Raw genomic sequence first — 12,539 nt, forward strand, 5'->3', positions numbered from 1 at the left:
ATCTGTTGCCAGTCCTCCTCTTTTTGCTTGAGGAAGACTGGCCCTGAGCTAATATCTGGCAGTCTTCCTCCATTTTGCATGTGGGTTGCTGCCACAGCATGGCCTGATGAATGTTCTGCGCCTGGGATCTGAACTCGTGAACCCCAGGCCACTAAAGCAGAGTGCACTGAACTTAACCACTACGCCACCAGGCTGGCCTATTGTAACAGGTTCTTGTCCATAGGCTTTAAGAAGAAAGCAGGGCTGGCCCCGTGGCTTAGCGGTTAAGTGCGTGCGCTCCGCTACTGGCGGCCTGGGTTCTGATCCCGGGCGCGCACGGATGCACCACTTCTCCGGCCATGCTGAGGCCGCGTCCCACATACAGCAACTAGAAGGAACTATCTACTGGGGCTTTGGGTTAAAAAAAAAGGAGGAGGATTGGCAATAGATATTAGCTCAGAGCCGGTCTTCCTCAGCAAAAAGAGGAGGATTAGCATGGATGTTAGCTCAGGGCTGATCTTCCTCACAAAAAAAAAAAAAAGAAGAAGAAAGCAGCTTTTTCATATACCTTAAAGTGCTCCAGAAGCTCTTCTTTTTTTTTTAAGATTTTGTTTATTTATTTTTTTCCCCCAAAGCCCCAGTAGATAGTTGTATGTCATAGCTGCACATCCTTCTAGTTGCTGTATGTGGGACGCGGCCTCAGCATGGCCGGAGAAGCGGTGCGTCGGTGCGCGCCCGGATCCGAACCCGGGCCGCCAGCAGCGGAGCGTGCGCACTTAACCGCTAAGCCACGGGGCCGGCCCTCCAGAAGCTCTTCTGTTCAGAGAAAACAAGCCGACCTCCCTTTACCTCTAACCACCCTCTAGGTTCTTTAGATTTCTCTAAATTTTTACTTTCATCATGATTTACTTAGCTGCTGCTGTTTTCTTATTCATCAAGAGTGGGGATGCTCCCATTTGCCATGGGAAGAGATGTTGGTGTTACTGCTTTGACCATCGTTTTGCCCTGTCTTTCTTTTGTAGACCCCATATCATGTCAACCTCCTCCTGGCTGGCTACGATGAGCATGAGGGTCCGGCGCTCTACTACATGGACTACCTGGCAGCCTTGGCCAAGGCCCCTTTTGCAGCCCACGGCTATGGTGCCTTCCTGACTCTCAGTATCCTGGACCGATACTACACACCAAGTAAGTTCCAGCACTCTAGGTAGGGAGTAGTAGAGCCCTGTCCTCAGCTGCTTCCTGGTTTTGTGCACTACCCCTTGGAGTTGGGTGGCCAGGGCTTGAAGAGAGGATGGATCCTAAGAAGCACATGTAGGTATCCTCTGGAAGCTCCTGTGGGTCAGTAGGGTTATTGAAAAGCTGATAAAAGTCCCTCTTTTGCCAGACAAAAGGAGCATACGTCCAGAGCTGGGTTTTGTTTTGTTTTAAAGGGGGGTTGGAGTAGTGAGTAAAACTATAATTCTTCAGTTACAGAAGTTCAGTTTTTTTTACTCATTTTGCCCTGCCTAGATGCTTATTAGCATCTAAGTTTTAGAGAATGAGCAAGTAAACCAAGTGGTTTGTGTGTTTGTTTTTTTTTTTTTTTTTAATAATTTAATTTATTTATTTTCTCCCCCCAAAGCCCCAGTGGATAGTTGTATGTCATAGCTGCACATCCTTCTAGTTGCTGTTTGTGGGACGCGGCCTCAGCATGGCCGGAGAAGCGGTGTGTTGGTGCACGCCCGGGATCTGAACCCGGGACCCCAGCAGTGGAGTGCGTGCACTTAACCGCTAAGCCACGGGGCCGGCCCTGTGTGTTTGTTTTGAGCTTGTGAGGATGGACAGGTCCCCAGTGTGACAACTGAAGATTTCTTTGTTTAGATGTCAAAGCTTTTGAAGGCCACAAGCCTGTGCCCTTCCCTGGGTTCTTATTACCTAATGGCTGCCCCCTCCTGCAAGAAAAAGCTGGCCCTCTACTTGTCAATAAACTGTCAGCTTGGCAAAGCTTCTAAGACAGGGATGCTTTTGTGCAAAGTTCTGTCTTCTGACCCCAATCCCAACCTCAACTTGAGCTACTGTGAGCAATAGACATTTGAGATTCTTAGCTTTCACAGGCTATAGGTGCAGCACGGATAACCACTTCTTTCCTTACATTCCATTCTTCCTGGTCAGTATAGTAAAAATCTGGCTTGCTCATTCCTTTTTTGGTGCTGCCCTCTCGTTCAGCCTCAGACACACCAGAGCTCCAGGCCACATCCTGAAAAGAATTAGCCTGGCCTCCTAGTGACTGTTTCTTGATTTGGCATCTGTCAGTGATACAGCTTATTTGCCCACCAAAATAACCACCAACCACCCCTGAAGCCTAACTGCATAATATGTCATCTCAGTTTGTCATGCCCAGGCACTGTTCCTTTGACTCCTGTTTTATGAGTGTCTCAGCCCCATCCTATGAATTCTCTTTCCATTGTTAAACTGAGACCCAGCTGGGGAAGTGAGGCTAAAACTCTGGCCCTGTCCTCCCTGTCCCTGATTTCGCAGCTGGCTAGGGCAGATGGAGCTGATTTAAGCCCTGGCCTAAAGCGGGGGTTGGGGAGGGATGGGCTATAAAAAAGAGGCAGGCTGCTGGACTTCTCTGGAGGCAGGCCCTGGCCATGGGAGGCGGAATTCCGTCATGGTTACCCTTCTCTATAGCAAATCAATTTTCAATGGCTTGTGGCTGCCAGAGCATTGGGTCTGGGGCACCCTGCATATGGAATACGTTTGTTGCAAGCTAGAAGGCTAGGCATTTTTTTGCCTTTTTCATTTGTATGGCACGCTGACCAGAAGAAGTTTCAAACTTAACCAGCAGTTGCGGCGGAGAGTTGGACTTAATGGCAGCACCTTGAGTGCTTGGCCTCTGTGTTCTCTTTCAGCTATCTCACGTGACAGGGCAGTGGAGCTTCTTAGGAAATGTCTGGAGGAGGTGAGTAGCTCCCGTGGGATCCTGAAAGAAATGTTTCATCTCTCTATTTGCCAGTATTGTTCCAGTTCCTTGGTTGGATTTTTTCTAATCCTTGCCAGAAGGTGTAATAAATACCCATTAACCAGATGTGAAGTTGCTACCAGGGATAGAGTTTGGTGGGTAACAAGCTTATTTTTTCTCTCCTGGGTCACCTCCTCATCAATGTCAATTTTAACAATTTGATTACTTTTCTTTTTGGTTCATCCAGACTAGTGGTTCTCAAATTTTAGCATGTATAAGGGTCATCTGGGGATCTTGTTAAAAAAAAAAAAAAAAGGCAGATTCATGCCCGCCCCCTCCTCTCCTGAGATTCTGATTCAGTTGTCCTGGTATAGAGCCTGAGAATATTTGAACTAGCAGTCCCAGGTGATTTTGCTGCAGGTGGTAGCTGGGCCATACCTTAAGAACTACTGCCCTAGCCTTTATACCTGCTCTATTCTTGTGCCACCTAGAGTTGCCATACTGACTGTTCCCTTAACAGTGCATGAGTCCTCGAGAGAAAGAGAACTCAGGAGGCCATAGAAAGCAACTGGGAAGCTTTGGGCAGAAGGAGAGAGTAGCCTTTAGTTTAGGAGACCAGGAACACGACTCACCCATTTCAGTACTACTCCTAATAGTCTAAGGCTTTGGGATATAAATGGAGAATGAGGAGGAAAAGAAAGCAGGTCTGTTTTCATTCTTTAACTGTTCTTGTGGCGTAAGGATGAACTTGACTTCATGGTCTAGTGAGAGGAGGAGAATGAGAGCAGGTGGGAGCACTGGATGTAATGTCAGTTTGCCTCTTACACAGGCCTGTCATTTTCAGTCCACAGTGCGCCCTTCTTCCTCTTGTTTGTAAGTCCCCTTTCTAAAGCAGAAACTGAGAATAAACTCATGTGCTTTTCTTACCGTTCAGCTGAGAGGCCGTATTAGTCCAGCAGCCCCAAGCGTTACAAGGGGCTGTCAGGAAGAAGCCACTGGAATATCAAGTGCTTTGAGACTTTTATTACCCAGGGATCCTAAAGACAATCATTTTAGAAACCCATATTTCCTGTTGTCACCTTTTCTTGATCTTGGAGCTTGTTTCTGGACATAGGAGTCATCAGCCAGAGAGGATTCTGGAATGGAATGGGTTGTTGCTGCCCAGTCCTCAGCTGTAAAGGAGATGGGAAATAGCAAGGGAGGGAGGGCTTAAGCCTGGGGAGGTAGACATTTCTGAGATATGCTCCTAAGGGAGCAGGTAGAGAGCTTTGTGCGTTCTCTCTGGAGACTAAGTGAGGTGTCCAGGAACGGTAGCCACGGAAGCAAAGATTTTCTCCAGCTGTGTTCCTCGGTGGTCTCCAGCCAGGTTAGTGGGGCTGTCTGCTTCCATGCATGTAGATCACAGCTCCTTTGCAACAGCCTCTCAAGCAGAGTCTTATGAGAGTGCAGAGATATTACTTTAATGACTAGTCAGCTTGGATTGGAGGAGACAGAAGCAGAGGTGGTTCCAAGAGCAGTTCTACTGACATCCTTCCCACTGCCCCTCCGGCTACACACACAAACACACACACTCACACACGGTTTTTATAATGTGGGTGGGTGACTGGAGCAAACTATTGAGACTTAAGAGCGCGTTGCTTTGGTCCAAAGCTTATTCCTAGGGCAGTCACTCCTTTGTTTGGCTTATTACCTTGAGACATTTTAAAAGAGAAGTCTGTTTACCAGGCTGATGGGTAGCAGACTGTGGGGAATAGAGCCTTGGAGCATTGGATTGTCTCATTCTTTCATCTGCTAACTGACCAGAGACAAGCTCCCAGCTGCATCTCCCAGTTCATGCTTACTATATTGCAGTCAGCTGCCAGCTGCAGTTTGGGCTTTCCCCAGTGTCCTAGGACCAACTACCCCCAATAGAATGTAAGCTCTTATCTGCTGGTATGCCCAGTGCCTAGAACACAGCCTGGCCCCTAGTTAATGCTCAGTAAATATTTGTTGACTGATTTCCTTCATGTCTCTCTGCAGCTCCAGAAGCGCTTCATCCTGAATCTGCCAGCCTTCAGTGTTCGAATCATTGACAAAAATGGCATTCATGAGCTGGACAACATTTCTTTTCCTAAACAGGGCTCCTAACATTATGCCCTCCCTACCCCTTGCCAGGAAACTTTTTTTGATGGGCTCCTTTATGTTTTTCTACTCTTTTGACCTGTACTCTTGATAGATGGTTAATTCAGAATAAAGCTGAATATGGACAAATTGAGCTCTCTGGTTTGAGTCTTGGTTTACCTAATGTCACCTCAAGGACACCTCCCACATTAGGAGGGAGGATTGTCTGCATTGGACTTTTTTACAGGACTGTCTTTCCTCCCGCCCCTTTCCCTTCATTAATGCTGTAATTGCCCTTTAGCAGCTGACAGCCCCACATTCTATTTCGCTACCCAGCTTCCTTCCCATCTAGCTGTTTCATATATCTTGCTTGCTAATGTCTCATTCCCTCTAAAGCAGTGGTTCTTTTTGCCCCTAAACTTAAAATTTTTTAAATCAATTAGTTAATTTGAATGGCAATGCCATGCACTTAGTAAAAAATGTGAACAGTACAATAACACATAGTAAAAAATGTTTCTCCTGTCCCTATAATTTGATCACCTGCTTCCCCTCCTAGAGGAAACTTCAGCTACTAATTTCTTATCTATCCTTTAAGAGATGCGATGTTACTGTATAAAGAACGGGCATGTGTATGGGTGTGTACATGCACATACTCCTCCCCTTTTAAAGATATTTTTAAATTCTACATATTGCTTATTTCATTTAACACTCTATTGGAGATTGTTTTATATCAGTACCTATATGGCTACCTTATTGTTGACAGTTGCATGATACTCCATTAAATCGATGTACTAGAGGCAGTTAACCGGATATCTGTTTTACTTCCTAATCTGGCTTTTTGGAAATGAAGAGACGTTTTTTGATTGGTGCCACTAAAACAGTGGTTCCTAACCAGATATCTGTATCAGAATCACCTGGAGAGGGCCGGCCCCGTGGCTTAGCGGTTAAGTGTGCGTGCTCCGCTACTGGCGGCCAGGGTTCGGGTCCCGGGCACGCACCGACGCACCGCTTCTCCGGCCATGCTGAGGCCGCGTCCCACATACAGCAACTAGAAGGATGTGCAACTATGACATACAACTATCTACTGGGGCTTTGGGGGGAAAAAAAAAGGAGGAGGATTGGCAATAGATGTTAGCTCAGAGCCGGTCTTCCTCAGCAAAAGGAGGAGGATTGGCATGGATGTTAGCTCAGGGCTGATCTTCCTCACAAAGAAAAAAAGAATCACCTGGGGAGTTTTCTATTTTAGTGTAAATGATTAGGCTACATTCACTCCCAGATTCTAACTAAGTAGGTTTGGGGCCTAAACATAGGAATATTTTTTTAAAGCTTCTAAAGTAATTCTTCTCTTCAGTCATGATAGAGAATCACTGGATTGAAGCTTCTTTGGAGCAGTGGTCCTCAGACTTGAGCATGCATCCCAGTCCCCTGGAAGACTTACTGAAACAGCTTGCTGGGTCCTACCCCTATAGTTTCTGCATGTTTGGGGTATGGCCTGAGATTTTGTATTTCTAACATTTCCAATTGATGCTGCTGCTGCTGCTGGTCTGAGAACCATACTTCGAGCACCATTTGGTCTTAAATAAGATAAGCCCTACTTTATCTAAATCTGTGCTACTCTTAATATCACATACAGATAGGTTTTTGGTTTATCTGAAGTGAAATATATCAACTCTCTAAGACACTACCTATCTAGAACGTTCATATTAACAGTATTGAGTTAACATCAGATTTGAATGTCATACCCTTTTTTTTTTTTTTTTTTGCTGAGGAAGAGTTGCCCTAAGCTAACATCTGTTTCCAATCTTCCTCTTTTTGCTTGAGGAAGATTCACCCTGAGCTCACATCTGTGCCAGTCTTCCTCTATCTTGCATGTGGGTCTCCGCCACAGCATGGCCACCGACGAGCGATGTAGGTCCAGGCCCAGGAACTGAACCTGGGCCACCGAAGCAGAGTGCACTGAACTTAGGCACTAGGCCACAGGGCCGGCCCCTGTCATACACTTTCTGATACACCAGTGGTAAATGCTTTATACCATAAGGAGAAAGCTAATCATTGAATAAATGGGAGGAAAGATGATTCACATCACCACAGCTGGTTCAACCTCCAGCACCACTATAAATATGCATGGCTTTGGGCTTTTGGCTAGATTCCTGAGTATCTTTCTAAGGCATCCATTTTAAAGCTCCATAGGTGATTCTGATGCTTGCCTCAGTTGAGTACCACTACTAAAGCATAGGCAATCCTGCTTCATGGTTTTCCCATTTATAAGATGGTCAAAATTATACCTATTCCATGGGGGAGGTTATGAGGATTCCATGAGATAATGTAAAGCATTTAGAACAGGGCCTGGCAAGTAAGTGCTCAGTAAGTATATAATCATTGGTAAACTTGTTATTCTGCATCCAAGCCTCACCAGGAATGAACTGGTTCTCTGTCTTTGAATATAAGTGTCCCCAGGGTAATCTCAGACAAGACCACCAGCCCACCCTGACTCCCAGTCTCTTTCCGCCAACCCAGATCTCTTTTCTGAGTTCCAGATCAACTTATTCCTAAGTATCTCACCCTCCAGCCATAGGGACATCAAACTCAACATGTCTAATGTTGAGCCTTACCATCTGCCCCCACTCCAGACTTCCTCTACAGCATTCCATCTTAGAGAATTAGAGCCACGTGGTTCCCAAGTGCCCAAGCCAGAAACCTAGGCATCATTTATTTTTAATAAACTTATTTTGGAATAAATGGTTTTACAGAAAAATTGCAAAGATAATACAGAGTATCCTTGGACCCCTCACGCAGTTTCCCCTAATGTTAATGTCTTACATAGGCGCAGTACATTGGTCAAAACTAAAGAAACCAACATTGGTTGGTAGGTTAGTATTAACTAAATTCCAGCCTTTATTCAGATTTCGCTAGTTTTCCCACTAACGTCATTTTTCTGTTCTAGGATACAATCCAGGATACCACATTGCATTTAGCTGGGCATCATTGTTTATTTCTTCTGTTTCTCATACCTTTACATAGTTACCAAGATCTGGCATTTTTACTTCCTAAATCTCTTAATAAAAATCTCCATCCCCACTATTCTGGTTTATCCCCCATTTCTTTCTTAGACTATTCTAATAGTCTCCTAACATCTCTCTACTTTCGATCTGTTCTCTCTCCAGTTCTTTCTCTGTACTCTAAAAACCAAGTTTGATCATTCATTCCTCGCCTCACATAAAACTTAATGATGTTTTTCCATTGCTTATAGAATAAAGCCCAATTCTTTACTTTGTCATGCTAGGCCTCTCTAACCTAGCTCCCCAATTTCCTTTCCCTCTTCTACACCTCCTAAAGCCCATGGTCCAACTGAATTTATATGGCCACGGCATAGATGTATGACTTCACACCTATATATATACTTACTGTGAAAAGGGTAAGCATTGCTTTGTGGAACTTTGACAAGTATGTGTATAAGTGTGATTGAGTGATGATGCAGTGCACTCTGATATTTTCTAATCTGTTTTCTCTTAGATTTTATTTTTTCAAATGTCAGCTGTGTCCTTTTTTTTTGTTTTTTTTTTTGAGGAAGATTAGCCCTGAGCTAACACATGTTGCCAGTCCTCTTTTTTGCTGAGGAAGATTGGCCCTGGGCTAACATCCGTGCCCATCTTCTTCTACTTGATATAGGACGCCGCCACAGCATGGCTTGATAAGCGGTGCCTAGGTCCACGCCCAGGATCCGGACCTGCAAACCCCTGGCCGCTGAAGTGGAGCATGTGAACTTAACCGCTGTGCCACCGGGTGATAAGACACCCAGCTGTGTCCTTCTAAATTGATTTCCTGAAGTTTGAAAAACATGGGGAATGCACCGATTCTTTAACATTACTGGTTAAACACTGCTCAGAATGGTCTTCTGATTGGTTCCCATCTGCTTTCAGGTGATTAATACACAGAAGACAATTTATTCCTTCCAGGCTTCGGGTGAGAGGGAATAGGTTGGAGAAGAGGGCAGCTGTTTTGCCTCGGGGTAGGGAAGCTCAGCTCTGGCTAGTGAAGAGGTTGGGGAGGCTGACAAAGAACCTCAAAGAGAGACAGAAGAGGGCACTGAAATAGCTTGGGAAGATCTTGGCGTTGCCAGCTGAGCAACAGTGGCTGAGCCTGCTCTGCCTGAATCCTGGCTAATGCCTGAAGCCCAGAGTCCTTTCACTGTCTCCTCACCTTGGCCCTTGGACTAAAGCAACAGCCTTGCCCAGTCAGGAGAAGGAGGGACATTCCTGGGATCCTTTCTAGATGTCTCCTACTTGCTTAGCTTCTGTGTGTGAGTTACAAGTTTGTGTTTGGGAGGAGAAAGGCCTACATTTCTTCCTTTATGAGGTTTGAGGGAGGGAAGGTTTTCAAAGGCTACCCTTTTCTTATTCCTCCTGGAGCACTATGATCCTTTAAAAGGAAAGAGGAAAGTCTTTTCTTTAAATGAGTATAAACTCCCAAAATCATGATGTTTACCCAGTCTGAATACTCTCCATTCAATTCACAGCTACTTTGCAAAAAAGAAGCCGTGTAGGGCCGGCCCTGTGGCTTAGCGGTTAAGTGCACGCGCTCCGCTACTGGCGGCCCAGGTTCGGGTCCCGGGCGCACGCCGACGCACTGCTTCTCCAGCCATGCTGAGGCTGCGTCCCACATACAGCAACTAGAAGGTTGTGCAACTATGACATACAACTATCTACTGGGGCTTTGGGGAAAAAAAGGAGGAGGATTGGCAATAGATGTTAGCTCAGAGCCGGTCTTCCTCAGCAAAAAGAGGAGGATTAGCATGGATGTTAGCTCAGGGCTGATCTTACACACAAAAAAAAACAAAAAACGAAGCCGTGTAAACCATCCACGTATACTTTTTCTTTAATCATCATCTACTTTTCCTTAGGGCTAAACCCAGCTAGTCAGAGGCTGAAACACTATTTTGCTATGGGAAAAAAGACAAAAAACCTTACTGGGGAGAATCAAATGCTGAAGCCTCATTAGAAGCTTCTTATGCCGCTTATAGTCTTCACACTGTACTGCTGCCTCTGCACTGTGACAATCCTGACCATACACTGGAGGAGCAGAGCCTGGGAGCCCAAAGGCTGAGAGAACCTGCTTCCCCTCTCTGGGCTCAGGCCTATGAGCCTCTGCAGAGCTGTGTGGTGCAGTGGAAGTGAAGGGATTGGTAGATCAGACAGATCTGCCTGAGTCCTACTTACTTGCTCTGTGTTACAATTTTCTTATGTCTAAAGTAGGACTGGTGAGGACCATGTAGTTAACTTAGGGAAACTTGTCTGGCACTGAAAAGCTTGTAATACACTAGTTTCTTCCTTCTTCACCTTAGAGAGATTTATAACCTTTTATTGATTTGTTATTATGTGCTGGGCATTGTTTAAGTGCTGTATGTCTATTATCTCATTTAATCCCCTCAACTTCCCATAGTCTAAGATAATTTTAGTAGTTGAATGTGTCTTGCCAGGCCCAGGGCTTTGGTTAAAGCAGAGCTTCCAGCCTTTCCTCTATTCCTCCTTTTATATGGGTGGGCTGAGGCAGTGAAACTTCTTGGGAAAAGAAACCATGTCTTTGGACTTTTACCTGGGAGATGATGCCTAGACCCCCATGTTCCCTTTATTTCTTCAAAACACTCAATATCTGTCTCTAACAGCACACCTACAAAGAACTGGGGGAAGAGCATTCCAGGCAAAGAGAACAGTGAGTGCAATGACCCTGAGGCATAAAACAAAGTGGTAATTTGAGGAATAGAAAGGAAACCAGTGTGGCTAGAGCAAAGGGAGTGATGAAGGGAATAGTTTAAGATAAGGTTGAAGAAGTAGGTAAAGTCCAGACATTGCAGGCCCTCAGTATGAAGGTGTACCAGTGAAAACAGGGAGGCCAGCTGGAAGGCTACTGCAGAAGTCCTGAAGACTAGGGTGGTGGCAGAGGAGATAGAAGATGATGGACTTTCTGACAGATTGGGTGTAGACCAAGAATCAAATATGACTCCCTGGTTTCTGGCTTGAGCAACTGGGTAGACGGTTGTGCCATTTACTGAGTGGGAAAGTGTGGGGGAGGTCAAGATTTGAGTACTGGAGTCAAGTACTCCATTTTGGACATAATTTGAGATGCCTGTTAGACAGTCCACTGGAGACATCAGGCAGACAGTTGTACATCCGAGCCTGGAGTTCAGGGCGAAGGCCCTGAGGAAGGCCCATGGTTAGAGATTAAGTAGAGAAGGAGCCAGAGTTGGAACCAGTGAAGTCAGAGGAAACCAGGAGAAGTTGGGAGCCACAGAGAAGAGAGTGTTTCAGAAAAGAGTAAGTAAGTGATCAGCCATGTCCAGTGCTGTTAAGTCTAGAAAAAAAGGCCTTTGGATTTGATATTGTGGCCATTGATGACCTTGATGAATGGATTTCAGTAGACTGGTGGAGATAGAAGCCAGATTGAAGTGAGTTGAAGAGTGAATTGGGGGTGAGGAAGTAGAGGTAGGGGTGTAGCAATCTTTCAAAAACTTTAACTGCAAAGGAAATAAATGGGAAAGGATTTATGTTTTGTAAGGTAAGAGATCCTAGAACACGTGTGCTTTGGGGAATGATCTAGTAGATGATTCAGTAGAGAGGGAGAGACTGATGATGCAGGAAATAAAAGATGCCTGAAGAGCGAAATCCTCAAGAAGACTAGAGAGTTGAATTACAATTGGCCTGACAGACACACACACACACATTTGTAGTCAGCTGCATTCACACTGACACGCATACAGACCCACCACCAATGGTCATAGTAACATGGACCTAACACATTCACACACTGACTGACACATTCACACACAGGCCCGCCAAGTCGAAATAATACACATGCAGACCCAGGATTCACTTCACACACACACACCACACAGAACTAATAGCCACACTGACAAACCAGACAGACCCACCATCTGCACCCCCTCTCACACAGGTGCCCACAGCTCCCTCCCATGATTTCCCTCTAGAAGTCCCTTCCCACTCCAACCCCTCCTCCTAATTCCTAGGCTCTGCCCTTCCCCAGTGACCTTACCTTCTTGGGAGGCAAATCCAGGCCTGGGCTGAAGAAGGACAGGGTTGGCTTCATATCCAATGAAAAGATTTTATTAAGAGAATGAGAAAGCAATCTGAGAGGTGGGGAGGTATATCGACTGCAGGGTCAAGAGAAACAACAGCAAATACAAAATCCCAGCAACAACCTCAGGGTCTCTGACACATCTTTCTTCCCTCCCAGCCCACCCACGGCCCTTTGTGAGCAAAAACACCCTCCGCTCCATCCTGGTCCGGCTGGACATCTGGGTGTGTGAGCAGAAAACAGTGAAACAAGAGTCCTCAACTTATTGGGTTAAATAAGTTGCACTGGACATTTTTAAACTTTCACATTTAATTACAACATACATAAATAAATAGGACAGACAGCAACAGGACTGTGAAGTGCAGCCTGGATTCAAGTTCTCCAATTTGTGCTTTATCTTTGTTCCTTGAGGGCCCCTCTTCCACTTCTT

General features: G+C 45.5%; 1 protein-coding gene across 1 annotated transcript in view; it reads left to right on the forward strand.

Annotated features, from left to right (window-relative positions):
- PSMB2 (proteasome 20S subunit beta 2) overlaps positions 1–5,174 on the forward strand; it is a 31,793-nt gene extending 26,619 nt beyond the window's left edge. The window contains exons 4-6 of the mRNA XM_004425938.3: positions 1,002–1,164; positions 2,871–2,920; positions 4,940–5,174. Of these exons, the coding sequence (XP_004425995.1) occupies positions 1,002–1,164; positions 2,871–2,920; positions 4,940–5,047 (321 nt within the window). The 3' untranslated portion in view covers positions 5,048–5,174. The remainder of the gene's footprint in view (positions 1–1,001; positions 1,165–2,870; positions 2,921–4,939) is intronic.
- The last annotated feature ends 7,365 nt before the right edge of the window (positions 5,175–12,539 follow it).

The sequence above is a fragment of the Ceratotherium simum genome, chromosome 22, assembly GCF_057802395.1.
Source record: "Ceratotherium simum simum isolate JZ-2026a chromosome 22, ASM5780239v1, whole genome shotgun sequence".
In the NCBI taxonomy this organism is placed as follows: Eukaryota; Metazoa; Chordata; class Mammalia; order Perissodactyla; family Rhinocerotidae; genus Ceratotherium; species Ceratotherium simum.